This window comes from Mycteria americana, chromosome 3, assembly GCF_035582795.1.
Source record: "Mycteria americana isolate JAX WOST 10 ecotype Jacksonville Zoo and Gardens chromosome 3, USCA_MyAme_1.0, whole genome shotgun sequence".
Lineage (NCBI taxonomy): Eukaryota > Metazoa > Chordata > Aves > Ciconiiformes > Ciconiidae > Mycteria > Mycteria americana.
This window is the reverse complement of record NC_134367.1, coordinates 52,274,452-52,295,151: the sequence shown is the minus strand read 5'-3', so window position 1 is coordinate 52,295,151 and position 20,700 is coordinate 52,274,452. Positions and strand designations below refer to the sequence as shown.

General features: G+C 35.8%; 1 protein-coding gene across 4 annotated transcripts in view; it reads right to left on the bottom strand.

Annotated features, from left to right (window-relative positions):
* FIG4 (FIG4 phosphoinositide 5-phosphatase) overlaps positions 1-20,700 on the bottom strand; it is a 73,668-nt gene that overhangs the window by 43,492 nt on the left and 9,476 nt on the right. For 3 of the 4 annotated variants that reach the window (XM_075498540.1, XM_075498541.1, XM_075498542.1), the window contains exons 2-11: positions 17,664-17,762; positions 16,489-16,612; positions 13,310-13,466; positions 11,931-11,981; positions 9,750-9,898; positions 6,636-6,764; positions 4,974-5,074; positions 4,371-4,533; positions 3,729-3,826; positions 1,468-1,601 (exon numbers count right to left, since the gene is read on the bottom strand). In XM_075498540.1, coding sequence (XP_075354655.1) covers positions 1,468-1,601; positions 3,729-3,826; positions 4,371-4,533; positions 4,974-5,074; positions 6,636-6,764; positions 9,750-9,898; positions 11,931-11,981; positions 13,310-13,466; positions 16,489-16,612; positions 17,664-17,762 — 1,205 coding nt within the window. Of the gene's footprint in view, positions 1-1,467; positions 1,602-3,728; positions 3,827-4,370; positions 4,534-4,973; positions 5,075-6,635; positions 6,765-9,749; positions 9,899-11,930; positions 11,982-13,309; positions 13,467-16,488; positions 16,613-17,663; positions 17,763-20,700 lie in introns of those variants that run through there. The other variant, XM_075498543.1, reaches the window with a different exon arrangement.

Here is a 20,700-nt window from a genome sequence, read left to right as displayed (position 1 = left end):
GTTCAGTAACATTTATTTCCGCGTGTGGCCTTCATGATGTCCTGCACCTCCTGCTCAGATCAGGGCATCCATCCATTCATTGTTGGGCACTTTAACTTCTGTTTACTCATAATTTTGTTGTCACAGTTTTTATTACAGTGTTTACATTTCAAGTAACAAAAACGATTATTTATTTTTTAAAGATTGCTTATACTGAGATGGAAGCAATATTTTGGAACATTTCCACCAGTACTAGTTTCCAGCAAACTAGTTTCCAAAAAAGCCCTCAGGTATTTTTTATATCTGTACTAGGGTGGATACCTATATAAATATACCTCAAGCTTAAAGCTAGAAGGGGAATCCTTTGATCACCTAGTATCATTTCCCATATAGGACAGACCACTAAGCTTCATCAGCATCACACCATTTGAAATCCAAGAACTTGCATCTAGCGTATCTTCTGAAAGGAAATCTAGCCTTATTTTGAGATTTGCTATTTAATCGTAACACAGACAACTGCATATACACCTAACTGTACACAATGCCATTTTAGAATAAAAAAGTAGTGTGAAACCACATCAAACTTTAAAGTAACAGTTACACACCTACATGACCAACCATATCAACCAACTTGTAATCTCAAATAGCGAATAAGAATTGTTTTCCAAAGCTTTTTTCGTAAAATTTCAATTGACAAACATTAATTATATTCCTGCCCTTTGAACCATACCAGGTTTTCCATTGTTTTGCTCAGACTGATATAGTAACAGATACCTGAAAGTTGACCCAACAATTGTTACCATTCTTCTAAAATTTCTGGCACTATAAGATACAGTAGACATATGCAGATTAGAGAACTTTACAACTGAGTTGTGTGTTACTTAAGGGTAGCAATCTATACCTGTAGATTTAAAATGGTTGTGCCATGTAAATATTTCCACATTTAGGAAAACATTCATCCTTTTCACATGATCCTAGTACAGCATTCTGTTGTCCAAAATCATAGAATAAAAAGTTTGCCTTTCTAAGATACACGCTTCTAATAATGTAAATGTTTTATAACATTGAAATTAATGTCCTCATTTCCTTTTGGAAGAGGAAATGGAAAAGACTGATTTATATGGAACCCCTGGTTTTCCAAAACTTTGTAACTCAATAAATTCAATGACTGAAATAGAACACGTGACAAAATGCAGTTTTGACTAATGCAAAATAAAAAGTGAATGTTGATGGCTTTTTTATGGCTTTTCTCTAAAATTTTCCTTTGCAGAGATTTTCAAAGTTTTCAGGCCTTGCTTCACTTCAGTAAGAAACCATAGAAAATATTAAAAATGCTTCAAAAAGCTGAGCTTTTATTCTGTCCATAGATCTTAATAAAATTCTCCTATCATTCCTATGCTACATTCAACTGAAAAGTGACCCGCCCAGTAGCATACAGTTATCTGTATTGTGGCTAAGAGCACAGGTACAAAGAAGGACCTTTTCTACCTTTTTGTGTATTTGGCCATATCCCAGGGTATATATATAATTGCGTGCTCTGGTGGTAAAAACTGGTTGAGGTATGTCACAGCAGCAACAAGTTCTTCACTAAGAATCCTTTCGTGCTTTCTTTTTTCACGTTCCTTTAGCAAAAAGAAAAGGAAGTTAACACTACAATTTTCATTAATAAATGTACGTTACCTGTATACATACACATATATGTGTATAACAGAAATATATATATACACATATATGTATATGTATATATAACAGAAATTAAAAGTGGAAGCTGTAACAACAGCAGGCAGTTCTTCATAACTACTACAATTAAATTAAGAACAGAAGAGATAGAAAAATCTAAACATTCTGGGTTTTTAACAATTGATCTGTAGTAGTAAAAGTCACCTGTTTCAACTGTGTATAATCATTGAAAATGGCTGAAAAATGGAACCCTATAAAAGCAAAGAAGAACACACAGAAACAAAAGTGGTAATAGAGAGGAAACGGACAAAGACAAAAGAGAAGGAAAAAGACAGGCAGAAAGGAAAGTATCCCGTTCAATTCTGGGGTACAAGAGGACCCAGGCAAATTCTTCTCCATTACTGACAGGAGATGGGGAACAACAGCTCCCATCTCCCAGCTTTGCAATAATTTTTAAAAGTTAGAATTTTAAAAGTTAGAATGTTGCCGTTCTCTGAATATACCACAGGTTTTGGCACTCTCTCTGTTAGTATGATCTTCCTCTCAGCTTCATCCAAACTAAAACCTATACTGAACCTATGTTATAGAAACTGCTTTAAATATATAACAGCAGTCCTAAATAAACAATTCCAAAGGAAGCCTAATACATTCACTACTAGTTAACAAGTTTCTAGGATAGACAGATATAGAAGGACATAGATTTATATTTCATCAATATTTAAGAAATTCAATAATAAAAGTACCGGAGATAGAAGTGCTTAGCATTTGTGTAAAAGCAACAGCAACATCCAAAAGAAGCATTCAGATTCGGGGGCTTGCCCCCTTGCCTTTTTTTTTTAAGCAGTACATAAAGTAATAAAGGAACATGAATTTTAGCATTTTAATATTGAGCATCTACAGAGAGGGAAAGAAAAAGAGATGCATTTTCAGCCACTGTATCAAAAACTCTGTGAATAAAAGTACATAACGCTTCACGTGTCAAGGTCATGTGAGCCCAGACTCACACTATAACAATGGCTTTTGAAAGCTAGGGCTGCAAGAGATAAAATCATTTTCTTGTCAACAAATGCTATCCTAGGTTGATTCCACAGACTCTTGAAAGCACTCCTACACAAGAAAGCTTCTAGAAATAGAAAATAGGTTATTTAGTTGCCATTTATTACAACTTAAGGGTTTTAAAAGCCTTGCTTTTGTACTTTCCCTATTTTTCTATACTAGGAACGGATCCTACATGCACATAAAAGATGCTTTTTTCTACTGAATACAGTTCTACATCATGATAAATTAAATGATTTTTTTTTTAAAGACTAAAAAGAAGTAAGATGTGATTCAAGCAAAACAAATCAATATATTGAACTCAAATGTAGAAATAGACACCACCACAGAAAACAGCCGGATCACAGTAGAAAAAAAACAAAACAAAAAAACCCCCAACACAAATACAAGATGTAACAACCAAAATTGCAGTGCCACCCGGAATCCAGGCTTTGTACCACAGCCTTTCACACAGCAGTGAACTGAATTACTGTAGCAATCATGAAGCTCCCCGCATTAGTCCAGCCCTGCTGCCAATAGCACTACCCGTTAGCATCAGATGCTTCAGTTTTCTCTCCTGCTCATACTTCCATGACTCTACCAGACGGAGCAAACAACAAAAGATAAGTCTTTATCATAGTATTTCAAATAACTCAGTCACCTGTGTCAAGAAGCCAACAAACATCACTTTGCATGGAACCATACTATTTTAGTATTTTTTAGTGCTAAATTAAATTTAGGGGTCAATTTATTTGGAGTTACTCACATCTACGGGGTAATAGCAAAAACCTGAAAACAACAGTGAAGGGTTACTATAAGAAGTCTATAAACATGGGAAACTTATTTTTTTGAAGAGCAGTGGTGGAAGCAGCTAGAGTTATGTACTATATACCGTGTAGGATGAGATTTATGAAGAAAATATTCCATTTATAAGCTAATATTGGTTTAGAACACAAAATTACACAGAGACTCTACAGAAATAAGCATAATACAAAAAATTAGAAAACATGTAGAGCATATTCAAAATATTGTACCTTCACAAGATTCAAAATAATAATGGGAGAGCCAAATCTCTGAAGCATTTGGTCAAAGTGAAGAGCAGCAACATGTGCAAAAGGATCTGCTTGGTCCACTGCAACAAATACATATATTCAGGACAACATTAAGTGAGCTGTAGAGTCACTTAAATAATTTTCCCTTAAAAGTACTCTTCACAAAATACATACTAATTCTCTGATAGTAATGATACAATTACATACTTTCCCCTCTTTTCATGCAAAAGCTGTTAAAGATATTTTCCACTATTTTCAATAGGTTCAAAATTTTATCCACAATACTAAGATAAATGTAGGTAATTTGTACACAAAACAAGCAAAAAGAAAGCTGACATCTTCAAACATAAGTTTTTTGTATTCCATTTCTGAATGTGAAGTCTAAGAGGGAGATTTTGTTTCTATTGAATTTCATCAAATGCAGCTTTTTATATGTTTGAATGTTTGTATGCCATGATGTTTATTATAAAGAACATTGATTTACCTTAGATTATGGCTTCCCAAAGAACAAAAGCATAGACAATTCATTCATTTTTGCAAATCTAGTTTTCACTTACTCTCTCAGGTATTCCTTTAGGACACAGCGCTAACCATAATCTATCACAAAGAATAATTTGTACATACATGTTATGGGCGGCTTAGGCATCATAGTTGAAATATCTTGAGACCAGTACAGAGGGACAGATCCTCGAACCTGAACGTAGGAAGAATAACTCCCCGCAGAAAATGACATAACCGAAGCATCATAAAGTATTTGTTCAGTTTCCACTTCATTAGCAACATCTCCCTAAAACAAAAAGAAATACACATATGATGTAGACATCACACTTCAGAGTTGCATGCATTATAGAGACTAATCATTACAGAGTACAATTAAACTGTAAGACACCAAATCATAGTACTGACACCACCACTGAAGGTTAAATTCCCATTTGTTGCTAAATGTATATTATCAGATTTTATTTTCTTCCTCTATTTGGGAAATAACATTATCTCTAAGTGTAAAAAAAAAAAAAAAAACTGTGCCATTAAGACTTATTATTTTGAGAACAGCTTTATTATCTCAATTAAAAATGTAATGATAGCTGTGGTAACATTACCTAATAGCATGATTAGTTAATTATGCTAACAACCCTCTAAAACATTTCACTTGTCCAGTCAGTCAAGCTCAAGCTTTCATACTGGTGGGGGGGGAGGAGGGAACCCCTAAAATCACATTTCACTTACCTCACAGTTTGCTCCTCGTTTCAGAAAACGTGTTCCAGCAAATTTGCTTGATCTTCTGGCTATCAGAGTGACATATATAGGGCGACCGTATATTAACAGTTCTTGAACGAGATGTTAAGGTTTACATGTCACATGCAATTTTTCATTCACTTACTTCATGCAAGCAAAAATAAATTCTAAAAAAGGTAGCACCTCATTTACATGAAGCACCTGATTTACTAAAATCTCCTTAACAGAGATGAGCATCAATTCCAAATTTCTTTTGCAGCTGGGAGAGAGCATTGCCCTTTTCAACAGTCATTTTGAAGAACTTTGAAAAGGGAATCTACATTACAATACATCAATCACTTTTCACAACATACAGAAGAGAAGTATTTCTATCTTATGATGTCACAATGGAGGTGAAGTAGATAAAGATTCACCTTGGGCTGCAAATACTGCTTTTGTGAATACTGGGATTAAAGCATGGGAGCTTCTATTTTCAGATCAGGTATATTAGTCACCCTCTAATTACTGGTCTGGAAAAGTAGATAGATTTCCAACTACTTTAGTAACAACAACTGAAAGCCAGAGGCAAACCACCACGGATGCAGTGGTGGCTTTTTTTAGGCTTTTTATTTTTTATTAAAAAACAAAAAAGATAGAATTAGATGTTTAGTGTGACTATCACTGCTTCCTTAGCAGAAGGGAGGCACAAGAAAGAGGGAAGAAGACATTTGCTCATCAGATACCTAGAGCAAAGACTATTGTCACTCACAAAGCAGCTGCAGGCATAATGCTGGTGGTCAGATGCACAGCTACCACTTGACTAAGACCACAGATGAAATAGTGGTATATAAAACCAGATCTAGCTTCCTGTCTGGGGACCAAGCCAATAACCAGAAGCCTTACAATCATGAAAAAACAAAATTAAATTGCAAAGACACCACTAACCTTAACTTCACAACTGTATTTGCTTCCCCAGATATTTTGTTGACAGGCTTTTGAATTAACATTATACCGTTGATGATTAAAATATAGTATCTCTGCAATATACTAAATTCTTATCAACTAAGATGTTGAGATGGCATTTCTTTGGATTGTGATATGCATTTGGGCTTTTTCATCCTACTACTACAATGTACATAGACCCATTTACCCAATTTAAATAATATATAGTCAGGAAAAAAGATTTTCAGATGTTCTAGTGTTTACTTAACTCTCTTCACACAGCAGGCATGAAGTTCTATCATCAACAGAAACAGAGTAAATACAAGAATTTCTGCAAATCTCAGTTACTAAAAAATGTTTTAAAGGAGATTAGTAAGAGAACATTTCTATATCAGCAATTCAGTTCTGTTTAGCTTTTCTCCCCTTCCTCAAATATAAGTGAAAAATACAGTCGAGCCTTGAAATCCTCTCAAGTTCTTTATTACTAAACCCCATGCTTACAGACAGTGCCTAACTGAGAATGCAGTCTACCTGCATCAGGGCCCTGTTATAAGAACATAACCATATTTCCTGTTTAGCCATAAAACCTAGAGAAGTAATGAAACTAAAAGCCAACCAGTAATTCTAAAATTGAAAAGTATTTACATGACAAAGAAATAATTCAATGTATTTCACACATTCAAACTTTTTAAAAATCTATAATCAACATTCATTACAACACTAAAAGGATACTTGATTGCCCACAGAATCCGTGAATAATATACAGCAGCCAGTCACGGTGAACAGTATTTTTTACTGCCTCCAGAAGCTTGCCATTCCACACATACTTTTCATAAGGCTTACTGCAAATCCCAAATATACCTAGGAAGTTGTTACAATGAAAATGCATCAGCAGTTAAGAAACAAGCTTACCTGCACTGGACTGTTTTAAAATCCAGGTCATTGGACCTTTACTTTGATTTTCCCTTGATTGAAACTCAGTATATCATTTACTCGCATCCTTGAAGTTTGCCAAACACAGATAACTTCATAAATGCTAAACTTTAGCATGTGCCTGAAGATTTCAAATTTTTCTACGGTTGCTAGTCACTGTAGTATTTAAGTGCCTTCATGCAGAAGTTTCTGATACTTCCAGTACTGAAAAGAGATCTCTGCATGGGAACAGCAGAGGATTTGATAATAAGGGAAATAAATCAAGTTGTGAATTCCAGTTAAGACAAAAATACTCTCATAGGAGGACTTTACAAGTTTTTAAGTTCTGGGTCACTTCTGGAGTTACCTGTTAGGCTCTGGAAGGTCATCTGTAGCCCTGGACCCCTTTACAAAAAGCATGTCAATCCCCTCTCACATAATTTAGCCTGGTTTTCCTAATTTGCACTGACACCAAGAAATGCAGCCATTGTAGACCTGCAAATTAAAATTCAATTTCTGATATATCTGGAACCTGAGTCTTTTTCTGTTTCAAAAATCAGGACCAAAATGACAACTGGCACTAAAAGGTGGTGAAGGGAACTGCGTGAGTCTGAATCTTAAAGAGAAAGAATAGGAAAGAACTCTTATCAGCTACATTTTTTGTGTAGTTTTTTCAAATGAAGTTTTTGGCAGGATAAGTTATATCATAGCAGTATGTATGTCAATTATAGCAGCCAAATGTTCTGCTGGGGGAAAAAGATGAGTTCTCCTAACAGACTGAAGGTGAAAATGCAGCTGTTGAATGAACTGTTGCTACCTAGTCACCTAACTTACCATAAGCCCAGGGAAAATTGATGTAACTATGTTGGTGAAGGTGTGTATACATTTAGCAGAACCTGGCCACAAATGTTTGGTCAGCAATTCGTCCTCTTTCTCATTTCTAGCAGCATTACTTTGGTGAGAATTTGTTCTTGAATGTCAGGCAGCTGTTTCTTACACATATTCTATCATATGAACAGGTAAGTTACTAATATCTACTGGAAAAGTAGTGTGCACTATCAGCATGCTGCTGATGGGGTCAAAGTTAAGGCATCTTTATCTCCCAGTGTTTTCACAAAGACATAGAAGAGATGATGCCATTGAATGGATTCCTGAGGGATCGTGCAGATAAGAGCCTTTGCAGAGGAGGAATTATTGCTCCCTCCACGCTTTACGGTCATTTCTGCCATTGTAGTATTTGACAACCAATTCCCGATATCCTGATATATATGACCATGTTAGTAATATCTTTTGGGGGGGGGGGGGGGGGGGGGATGATTGCTTTTCTTTAAAAGGAAATACATTAATTGATTATCTTTCCATTTTTGCATCAGATTTAGGACATACTATACACAGTATTACCTTTAGGCTTTTAAATGACAGTATTGTAGATGTTTACATCTATTTAACATAGTAAGTTCCAGTATCAAAGATTATTAGTTACTTACCTAAAATTCATTATCATTGAGTTGTAGTCAGTGTAGCTCTATTCTAGGTGGTGTGATGAAAGGATGTCAAAAAAAAAGAAAGGGTGGACAAACAGTGTCCAAGTTTATCTTGCATAAATTTGGGACAGGGGTTGTTTCAGGGATTTCTGTATTTTAACTATGTGCTTGTCAGACTTTCAGAGTCCCCTTTGGAGGCACAGAAAGCAGGACCAATAAATTCCTTTTTCAGTGCCTCGGAAGATTCATTTTGGATTAGAAGAGATGGAAGACAAGTCCTGCAATTCACACTATCTCAGAGAACCAAAGTTACTGCAGGACAAGTGGGATTTTTGCATCATATTTCTCTGTGTACTATATTTTCTGTGCAATGGAAGTTACACAGCAGGTGACCACAAATAAGGGTGGTAATGCAGAGGGGCTGTTGAGCCTCTTTATAACCAATACAAGCACAGATCCAGATTGTATGTTGCATCTAAGCTGGCCTCCATATCAAGTTCATAGTGTTAAGCAAAATAGTAGCAGACTTTCTCTATCCTACTGCTTTGCTTATCAGCGATGTATTTAAAAGGCGTGGTGTTCTATTACTACCTAAGAAGGTTAGTCGTATCTCTACAGCTGTTTGAGACCACTTTTACAGCAATGTATTCACTATGAATCAAAAGTAGCACTGTTATTTCTGATATTTCATGATCAAACAAGGAAAAAAGTGGTTTCGCATATACAATACCAAAAGGTAAAAAAAAAAAAATTTAAAATGTAATTTTTTGACAAGCATTCAGATAATTAGTACAAGTCACAGGGCAATAAAACTTAAAAAGCATCAACTTCAACAGAATAAAATCCAATACTAAGAATTTCAGGGGAAACTTTTGTTTTTTAAGTGTGAAGCCAAAGGGAGAGAAAATAGTTTTCCTGTCTGGTTGGTCATCTTTACACTCTTATGAACATGTTAGATCCAAAGTGAAGGCTGTAGTTTTCAACTGAAAACAGTAATTTTTCTTAGACTTCCTGATAGTGCTTACTACATCAAGTTCATACTAACTTCATACAATTCCTCTGTCGTCAATATTTTCCGACATGAAACAAAAAAAAAATCTATTAGTACTTAAACAGTTATTGTTTCCCACTCTTTGTAATTCATTCCTATTGGAAGTTTTACATGTCAGTTGAATAATCAATTGCTGAAAAATGTCAGCATGCTCCATTATCTCCCCGAGTTGCAATGTAAATTAACAAAACAATGATTAATCACCTCTAGAAATTGCATTGTTCAAATTCAAGTGTCTGTAATTGGCACTTTATGTAATCTTTTATTAATTCACGACTGTTATGAGACTACTGATCAATACAGAAGATCCAAATAGTTCTCAAAAGTAAACTTAAGTGAAACATATTCTAAATGTACTCATGACCAACAAAATTAGTTTAATTAGGCATATTTTCTTACCACTTCCACCTTGTGTTGAAAGTCCTTCATCTTCAAATATATCAAAACTCTCTTGTCGGGTCTGAGTTGTTTCAGTTTTTAATGTCTCAAGTGGCATTCTCAGGACAGTAAGATTATACTGAAGGGAGTGAGATAGATCATAGCTGTAACTGATAGACAGTTAATATTTATTAATAATTGTAGATACACAGAACTTTTCAGAAAGCCCTTACACTCCATCTGTACATATATTTAACACAATACTATTTTATCCATTAAAAAAAAAAAGACCTTGAAAGAAGATACACAGATTCTGATTCTGTAATGGCAAATGATACAAATTATTTCCAAAAGAAGCTTTACAAACATAGAAACTGTTTACAGTACAACAGCTGAAATTGTAACATGTCTTTTGAACAAAGCGTATCAACAAACTTAATTCACTATGTCCCAAGAAGCAGTCCTGAAGATCAAAAATAGCTATTCTGCCAGAAACATCCATATACATAGACAGCTTAATTTTTCTGAGATTTAAGTCTTACTCTCTAACTACTACCTGAACTCAAAACAGGCAAAAATTTGGTCCAGAAAAACTGTATCTGTCCTCAAATTTGTGATTGCAGCATAGATGCATCCTAAGACCAGTGGCTACTGAAAAGCATAAGGGTTTTTTTTATTAGTTCCAGGACAGTAATAAATTCTGCATCTCATGTCTTTTATAGTGACAACACTCTACATTAATTGCTAAATTTTATAAGCCACTAGGATTCATTTCCCCAAGGAGAAACCAAATTTACACAACACTTGAAGCAGAAATACAAACAGATTTCCATTTTAACCTAAGACAGCATCAGTGATTACTGGCCCTCCAGTAAGTTCTAGCTATTCATTAATGATCTAAAAGAATTTATTTAAACATTGGACATTTAGATTTACCACTGATGATAAAGTCTAACCCATGTATTCACAACATTTCCATAATAATGACCTGATATGCTTATCTGCTAGAAAAAAAAACAAAGTCTGTTATATGCTCAGTTTGCATATAACAGAATCTTTAAACAGTATCCCAGTAAAAAGACTTGTTGAGGCTATTCCTCCATTTTCCCCTTAGACCAAATGTTTTCTTATACCTAAATTCTAATTCTGTTCAGGATTTATATGAAAACCACACAGAAAAATGTGCTATGATTTCAGCCAAGAACAACTTAAATTAAGCTGATAAATGTATTTATCAGAGTCTTATAAGAACCTTCTCCTTTCCTCTCTACACACAACCACAGAAACAGCAAAAATTCAGTATCTGAAGCAGGAAGGAGGGGGAAACAAAAAAAAAAGGTTGCATAACGTTAGGGCTGGGAGACAAAGCACGGAAAAGAAAAGAAGTTTTTATACTGTTAAAAAGCCTTCCCATGCAAAACCATGAAACGGACATGAAACTTTGGTAGGTTTCATCTTCACAGATACAGCTGTGACAAAAAGCCTTTATTTTCCAAGAGGGATTATGTTCTAGACACCTTTTGGTATTTGTAAGTGGGGGGGGGTTGTTTGGTTTTTTTTAAGTCTTAAAGTCTTATAACTATTACTGTCAGGTTTATCACCTCATTTCCCCTATCATTCTGCTGTGCCAAAAATCTCATGTGTAATAGTAGCTGCGACTAGACACAGAAACTTGTATCAGGTATGGCATTTATGAAACAATAAGCAAGACAATTGACAATGCCTAGAAAACCCTATGAAAGATGCCCCCCTACGCAGGGTATATCTTAGATGAGGACCTGTTTCTATATCTTTGTTTCTTAACCAAGGCAAAGCTTTATTTCTGGAAAATGAGATCAAGAAAGAAAAACTGACAGGACAAGCAAACCCCCTGAAATATACTACTTTTCCAAAGAGAGAACTTCTGCATAATCTGGCAAGGGTCAACAGTCAGTGGAAACAGTAATTTCAGTGTCTACCTTCTACTATATCACTAATATTTCTATAGCTTTTCAACTTCAGGGAGACTACACTCCTAATCAATTAGTTGAAGCAGAAAGCAGGTTCAAAAGACACAGATGAAAATGGACAAGTAGTGTGATCACGTGTCTTATTTCCCCAGAATACCAACCTAAAGATCTTGGGTATCAAAATCGAAAAGCAGAATCTTATAGCAAGTGTAAGTATACAATTTTTTTAAAGGAATTAGTAACTAATACTTACCTAAAATAGAAGTTGCTAGAAAGGTCCACATTTTGAAAGATTCTCAGATACCTAGCAAAATAATTCAAGTTAAAGGGACAGTTATTACTTTAACTAGACAGACCCCAAGAAGTCCGTCAGAGGATCTCAGAAACTAAACTACTTATAAATATTGACTCTTGCCATAAATTCTCTAGTATCTTACTGTAATTGTTTTGACAGGTAATTCCACTAGAATGTCAGCATCTCGATTACATAAATCATACAGCCTTTTTTTAATCCAGTGTCTACTTGTGTACGTACTCTGCTTCTTTATGCAGTTGTAGATAGTTGTAGCTATTTTCCACATATGTGGGTGAAATTCTCTAGGACTTACACAAGCAAACTCCCAACAGTACTATACAAGAATTAAAGATTTTCTGTGTTATTCTCAAATAAATGAACAAGAAAATAAATATCTACTTCAGCCTGTCATACACTTGCAAATTCTCAGAAGAAACTATAACACAGTCTATGAAAGGTAAAATGGCTAACACCATAAATATATAGGTTAGACAATATGGTCTGCTGCATTCTAAGAGGGGAGACTGGGGTTTACTATCATACCTTAAAGTGGAAACTTTTTAAATAATTACCATTGGCTTTATTTATTACCTGACATCAGTTTAACATGATCCATCACTTTTTTACTGTTCACACTTGGTACAAACTGAAAAGCAGTTTATTGATATCATTTGTCTGGTGTTTCATAGAAGTAAAGTTACCCCACCCTGATAAAAACACCAGCAGGATGTACTTGTACATTTCATACAAGGTTCCTTGCTCATCAAAGGCTCAAATTTCTTTCTTCAGAAAGAAGCCACAGAAAGGAAAAAAGAAGCTAAATTTACCAGTTGGTCAGTTTATCACCCTTTACAACACCAACATTGACAAGGTTCTGACAGCACAGAATCATTAAATTAAATAATCTACTCAGTACTTGTTGAAGGGCAAAAAAGATCTCTTCAGGTGAGATTAACATGATGCTAGAGCTACTAACAAAAGAACAGTACCCCAAACAACATAAACCAGTATTAGCATTACTTTGCCCTTGTAAGAACAACGTTTATATTGGATGCTTCCTGGTGCACATTTGCTAGGATATAGCTTTGACATGTAGGTGATATGGAGATGTGGACAAAAAGCTCTAAAAGACTGTAACAGTTGTATTTACCCTCCAGGTTAGAGGCCACAGAACTTGTGGCCCATTCTCCATTCTTCCACACTAATTTATCAGCTAAGATAAAATGGCTCGAATGACATACTATCAGAAGGAAATCCATGACCGAAATCTCTAGTCGCAGTTCACCATTGCTTAGAAAATATTCAAAACATACACACTGTTTACCACCATTATTTACCTGGCTTCATCAGGATGAGTGACTCTTACAGAGTCATTTGGAATGTAGATCATATTTGTATCTTCTATTTTATATATTGCATGACCTCCAATGTCTGCCATTTTTCTTCTCTTGGTTATTAACACAATGTAGTAGCCTTCTAAAAACCTGACAAAACCTGTTAAAACAGCATTAAAGTGCTATCAGTTGGATGTTTACGCTGATTTGATCAAACATATTTAGAAAAACAGTATCAGAGTTGTTTCAAGACTTCATAGAATTTTTGTTTGTTCTTAATGTTTTATGTATAATGTGCATATATATACACATACAAAGATACACATATGCATAGACACAGAGTCTTACAATTCACCCCCAGTAAAGGTTAATCCATAAAGTACATAGTTTTTATTTTTTTCCCCCTCCACTCTGCATATTTTTAATATTAGGTAGCAAAGTTAAGACATTGAAAATTCAGAGTAAGTTGTTGTCTACTTAAGATATTTGTATTTGCTTTTTATAGGACTCTCATTGTTCAGAGCGATGCATACCCTAACTACTTCAGACACCAAAAGGTTAATTTTCCAGGGCAAGAAGGAATCCCAATCTCCAATTTTCTTTTCGGCTTTATGTATTCTCTACTGGGGAGGTGCACAGAACAGCAAAAGGAGTTGAGGGTACTACAACACATTTGTGCTCTCTCTCCTTAACAGCAGGGAATGAAATTCCCTGTCTATAGCAACATCTCCCCCAAATTAGCCATTCAGAGCATCAGGGTAATCCTTTCTTTCTGTCTCCCCTCTCAGATACCAACACTTGACCCTGCTCAAGTCCAGAGGGCTAAGGAGGTAGAACAGGCAGTGTCTGGCTTTATTACCTATCAAAAGAAGGCTTCTGAAGCCTCCACCCTCATTCCCTAACACTATAGGGCATAGCCATGCTTCTTCACCAAGTTGCTTCTTTGGATGTCTCTACTACATATCATTAGGAAAAAGCATAACAAATCTTAAATACAATACTAATGTATAAATTCAAATTAAAAATAGACATACGTAACCACCCCTGAACATGAATTTGTTTCTAATATAGTATAGGCAGTGATACAGCAGTACTAAGTTTTAATAACTAATAAATTACATGAATTAGCTCTTGGAGATAGCTGCTTTGATGGGTTGCTACTAGTAAAGAGCCTGAAACCCAGTCACTGCTGCACTGTCAACAAATATATTAATTGGGAGGAAAAAAACCCCTCACAATTCACATTTTACCTTGTATTTATATTCAGTTGTTTTAGCTTTGCACTATAAATTAAAGAAGAAGGATGAGCAAAGCACACGTTTTCCTCCCTGTCACTGCTGGAGGCTGCAATGTGATCGTATGAACTGTAATTCTTTTCTTCTGCCTTATTAGCCCCCCTTGGCAAAATGCTCTCACCTGCACAAGGACATGAGATCCTGCTGACAATAAGAAAGTCTTCCTGTTGAAGCAGCTAGACTATCGAATTTCAGTTGTTAAATAGCAGTCAAAGTTCTTCCTGTATCCTCCAGGTACCAAAATCACTTAAGTGAACAGTCTCTACCCTTTGAATTTCAGCAGATGTTATACCAAAGTCTGATAAGGAATGCGGCCTTTCCCCTTGGCCTGGTTCTCTCCATTTAAAAGTAATTTCTACTTTTAAACATTATACAGTGAACCCGAACTTAGCCTATCAGCACCCCCATTCTGAGTGCACAGAATGCACTGTCTCTGGTTAACAAAATAACCAGAGAACAAAGCAAAGCTGTCCTTTCCAATTCTACAAAAATAGGCCTATACTCCTGACCTGAGCCAGGAGGCAGAAATAAATGACCAGCTGCATTCCCTCAAATCAGATGTTTACACATACAGATATGATTAGATAGGATCAAGATGGAAGACATCTAAAGCATATACTTTAAAAGTGCAAGATAATCTGAAGATCACTAAGAGAGCCTGTTACTTCTAAAAAAATAATCTAGAAATAGCACACCATATCTGATACCCAATACATTTGTCCAGCTACAAACAAAACTAAAATAAACTCTCCTGTCATGAGGACTACATATAAACATACAATTGAGATGCAAAATTTTCACTGAACACAACCACTTTCCAACTGAATATATTATCACATATTTAGATAGTGAGCATTGATGGCTTGTGCAAAAAAAAGCCAATGCTTCAAGACTGTTAGAAGCTTCTTTAGGTTTACCCATATTACTAATATTCTTAAATTAATAAGGAATATAAACCTCATCTGAGGAAATTCTGAAAAGTAGATCCATTGATAGGTTCCAAAATGCTTCATGGGCCAAAAGAACATAGAAGAGAGTTTGCTTAATCTGCCACTTTAGATTAGAATACTAATAATATTTTCTTATGTTTTGGTTGTTATGCAAAATTCGGGAGCATCTTTTAAAGTAATTGCAGTCTCCACCTTCTCTGCAGCTTTGGATGTAGACGTTCAGGTGTATATCGATGCAAAGAAGTATTCTTGGGGGCTGTCAGAGCACACGTTAACATTTACTTTGGGGACATCACCCATCAATATATCAACCTCAGTATCTGACAACAGGGAGGAAAGTAAATGTAGGTAGATGAAGGTAGAAGCTATTAAATCCTTCAAGCAATTCTCTAGGATTATGGACAGCTGATCAGCATTAAAAAAATCAGTTGACATACTAGTCAGTTATGCTTGTTCAAACATGAAAAAGAAATACTGAAATATGTCACCACAAAAACTTAACCAAAACCAAAATTAAGTCATCCTTCTGAATAGCGTGTGATGATGAAATACAACCTAATAAAGGACGTCAACTTTTGTTTTCTTTTAAAAAAAGCATTGTGTGAGCTCTGGAATCCAGGAGGCCATGTTCCACGTTATTTGTATCCTGCAATCAGTTGAGTTTGGTGACATCTTCAACCAAGCTTCTAGAGTTTGGCCATTTCCTAGATCTCTCCCTTAGTGACAAAGAGGATACTAGTTACAGCACAACTCTCATCCCCATACTGGCCATCTGTTTTCACAAAATACATAGAAACTTATTTATCCTGGAGAAGGAAATTTCTCAATCCTCTTCAGTTTAAAAAAAAAATAAAATCAGGGAGACAGAAAGATGTGACACAGTAAGCCTCACCTCCTTAAGAAATAAAGATTTTATAAAACCAAACAAAACACTTACCTACTACACCAAAAGCAGAGACAGCTCGAGATAACCCAGAAGAGCCCTTCTGCCCAATCTTTGTTCTATTTCCCAGGTCTAAACGGCCAAGAAGTTCCCTCACCTCTTGTTGTGTATACACGTGCTTTAAAATAAAAAGTCACTTAAGTTACTGTTTTGGTAGTTAAATGTTATTTCATCCAGAGAATAGAACAATGTACTTAATATACAATAAACTGCCCTGCATCCTCTGTCTCCTGTTTCAGTCCTACCAACAAGTACAACAAGTTTTTACACACAAAACTCACCATTCACTGCAACAGAAATATTCACGGTCACATGTGAATTCAAACATTTCTAAGTCTTAAGTGTTAAGATTTAAAACCATAAACTTCTTGGAAAGGAATCAAGTCTTATTCTATTGTGTATATTAAGACTCTTGTTGCTTGCTGTTTATTTTGCTTCAGATATATCACAAACTAAAAATTTGGCTAGATAGTAATTAAATACATTTTGCACTTAGAACAGCATAGTTGAACATAAGAAAACCATTGGGAACATATACGTAATAAACTGAAAAACTTGGGAAAACTTCATTAAAATGAACGGTGCTGTTTGGAGATCTTGTGGCCACTCCCATACTGTAACTAGTCATTATCATGCTAATATTGTATACATCTGACATACAAGGAGAGGCCGAGAGAGTTGGGATTGATTATCCTGCAGAAGAGAAAGCTCAGAGGGGATCTTATCAATGTGTATAAATACCTGGTAGAAGGGAATAAAGAAGTCTGAGGCAGACTCTTCTCAGTGGTATCCAGTCAAAGGACAAGAGGCAATGGGCACAAATTGAAATACAGGAAAATTCCATTTGAACATAAGAAAATTCTTTTTTACTGCGAGGACAGTTGAACACTGGAACAGGTTACCCAGAGACATTGTGGAGTCTCCAGCCATATTCAAAACGTGACTCAACACGGCCCTGAGCAACCTGATCTAGTTGACATTGCTCTGAGCACGAGGGTAGGACTAGACAGTCTCCAGAGATCCCCTCCAACCTCAACTGTTGTATGATTCTATGATGCTGGAACATACCTTTGTTGAAACCGAGTAAATGTGTAATGTTTAAATTCAGCTCAATAACAGACAGCATTATTTGGAATAACTGAAAAAAAACTAAACAGAGAGGCACTCACCTTATCATCAATTATAACCAAATCCTTTGGTTCAGTGCGATCTATTTTCAAAACACGGTATTTGGTTTCTGCAGGATTACTTCCAACAAGAAAATATCGCTACATTAAAAAAAAAAGTCAGAATATTATACAAGATAAAGCAACCAAAGTCCATTGTAACATAAGACATCAACAATGCCATTTATATAGTTTCTCAACTAGATCAATTTCAACTAACATCAAATCTGTAACATTCCATACGGAGTGTGAATAAACTGTTTTAGACATCAGTACCTTAGGTAGGTACATTTGTATACAACGTACAACTTCAAAAAGACCTCATTCTCTCCACTGAACAAGGAGGTAAAAAATTAAAACTTGGAGAAAGGTGAAAACCTGTTTAGAGAGGAAAAAAATGTAACTTACACCAGGCACTGCCCAACTATGCCCTGCCCCAGCTGTTACTGTCTTCCCATTTGCTTTGTAAAATTTAGCAGAAGCTTATGCACAAAAGTTTGTAACTTTTCATGATCTAAAACTACTGTTGCTATATTGCTACTTCTGACAACTAGTCTTTGTTAGCCTATACTAAACACAGAAAAATTGTAAGTACTTCAGTACTGCAAGTTTTCTTCATTTTTTATTTATATTTGCTATGATAGACTTCTCACCAATGTTCTTCCACAACACTCAAGTTTAATTTGACCAGCCATGCTGGTTAAAAATACTACTTTTTTTAAAAGACTAGCTTTATTTCTCATTTAAAATATGAAAGAAAGACCACAGATAAGCATACAATGTGTCCATTTCTCATTTAAGGGAATCAAACAATAAATGAATTTTTACATTCAGAGGAATTAACAGTAAGCACAGGTTGCAGGACTGACTTGCTATAAGCAGCTCTCATTTTAGTAATTCATTTAATCAGTGTGGCGCTACCACACAGCAAGGTGTAACTCATTAATAATGCTCAGCCTAGTAGGAAAGCATGGCAAATTCATGTGGATCTATGCAGCCAGCTCTTAAAAGTCACATGGATTTAAGATGTGGGAGATGAAATCAATAATAACATTCATACAAAGCTCAGAATTCCATAATTTATACCAATTAGATGTTAAGAAACATCTTTACTGTCAAAATATAGAAGGTGAAAGAAGAACTTAAAGCTCTCTTCAGCTTCCTTGAAATCACAAAAGCATCTAGATAGTCAGTAAGCTCTAAAAAAGAAAATAAAACACAACTTTAAGAGCTATAAAAGGAAACACCACCACCTCCTGGCTCCACCTTGTACACTGACATTACAGTGCCTACTGGGTGGCAAGTTTTGCTGTTTACTCCTAATGATAGTAAAGAAGGCCATTCAAAGTCATATGCCATCGCAGCACTCCCTCACTGAAGCTTTTGAGGCCGCACTTCGGCAGAAGAAACTGTTCCCTACTGTTTTTTCAGCAGTAGTGTGCAGCTGTGCACAGCCCAGGCTCCCCAGCCTGCCCCCCTCAGAGTACCCTCTGCAGGAGATCCCTTAGTGCCAACATCTGTGCTTCCCAGGAGGGAAATTGTAACAACAGGGGTTGGAGCCCCCACTGCATGGCACTGAATGGCACAAAGGTAGAGGATGGAGCTGTTCTGCTGGTATCATCCACCAGCAAGAAACACCAAACCACCAAGATGGTCACTTGCTTAAACTATGCCATCATACCATGTTTTCCTTCATGCAGTGGAAAGTGAATGGGCAGGGGGAAATACCATATTCATTTGTAATACACAGATGATGTTAGTTTGCATTTTAAGAGTGCTGCTTCTCTATTTGTAGAAAATTGTTAATTAAAGCTAAATAATTTTAAGTAGCCTATAATACTGCAATACAGCTCAGTGATCTCCTCCCACGTCCAGCTCATTAAATGAACATAATTTCTTCCCAAAGTGACATCTCCGGTTAACGACAAATCATCCTGAATAAAAATAGAACAGTACAACTTTAAGATGCTTGTCCAAATGGCAGTTTGGACCAAAGACCACATTTAAAATTGGAAGACGGCACATGACACACAGGAAGAGAGAGAGAGAGATGCACATGGAGTTGCAAATGCTATTACTAAGGAAGTTCAGTTGGATACTTCTCCATTTCCATTTTAATAGACCGATAAAACATAAGGAAGTGATATGAGGAATGCATCACCCACATCAGCTTGGCAGCTGCTACAGTGAGCTATGCACAGCTACAGTGCCAGCTTTAAGTGCTGCTGCTGCTTACAACAGCAGCAGAGTTAGATTAAATGAGAAGTAATTGTATCTGCAGACTATGGTAGCAACCACCCTAATGAATGGTACTTAAGAAGCTCTCTTTGAAGTCCTTTAAGGACTAATTTAGGGGTTTTGTTTTAAGTTAGAAAGCGACGCTGTGTAATGTATTGAGGAAGGTCAGTTGAGAACAGCATCAAAACCCAGCATCAACAGGCTTAAAGAAGCCACCTTCTTAGAAAGCCAGGCAATGGGAAATCTTGATTTAGCGAATGGGAATCTTACCCACTGCATGTTAGAGGATATTCTTGTGGAAGTAATAAAGAAGGGAATACCTGCAAAAACTTTTCCATTTGGACTAGTCCTCAAAACTATGAACCCAAAAATTAAGCTTCTACTTGGGAAGTTTTCTGGACTAGCTAACAATCAACAACCCCAGAATTACTTGAAAAACAGCATGATATGCCAGCTCATATTCAACCTTCAAGGTCTGAAATGAAAACAAAGATGATGAAAGGTTTGAAATGAAAACTAACAATGCAAAAATGAAACTAAAAATGACATTTCAGCATTAGCTGCTTCTGCTACCTAATTTATGCATCTAATGAATAAATAAGTCTGTCTTACTGGATGATATGAAGCACAAATAAAACTGTATCAGACATGTACTGCAATTAAATTTGCCATCACACGAATACTAAGAAAGAATAAATAAAAATACCAAATCAACACAACACTGAGCATGTATCATCAAACAAATTAAGTTCTGAGGTTGTAATATAATTGTAAAATTAATCAAAGCCGAAATGTGCTGTAC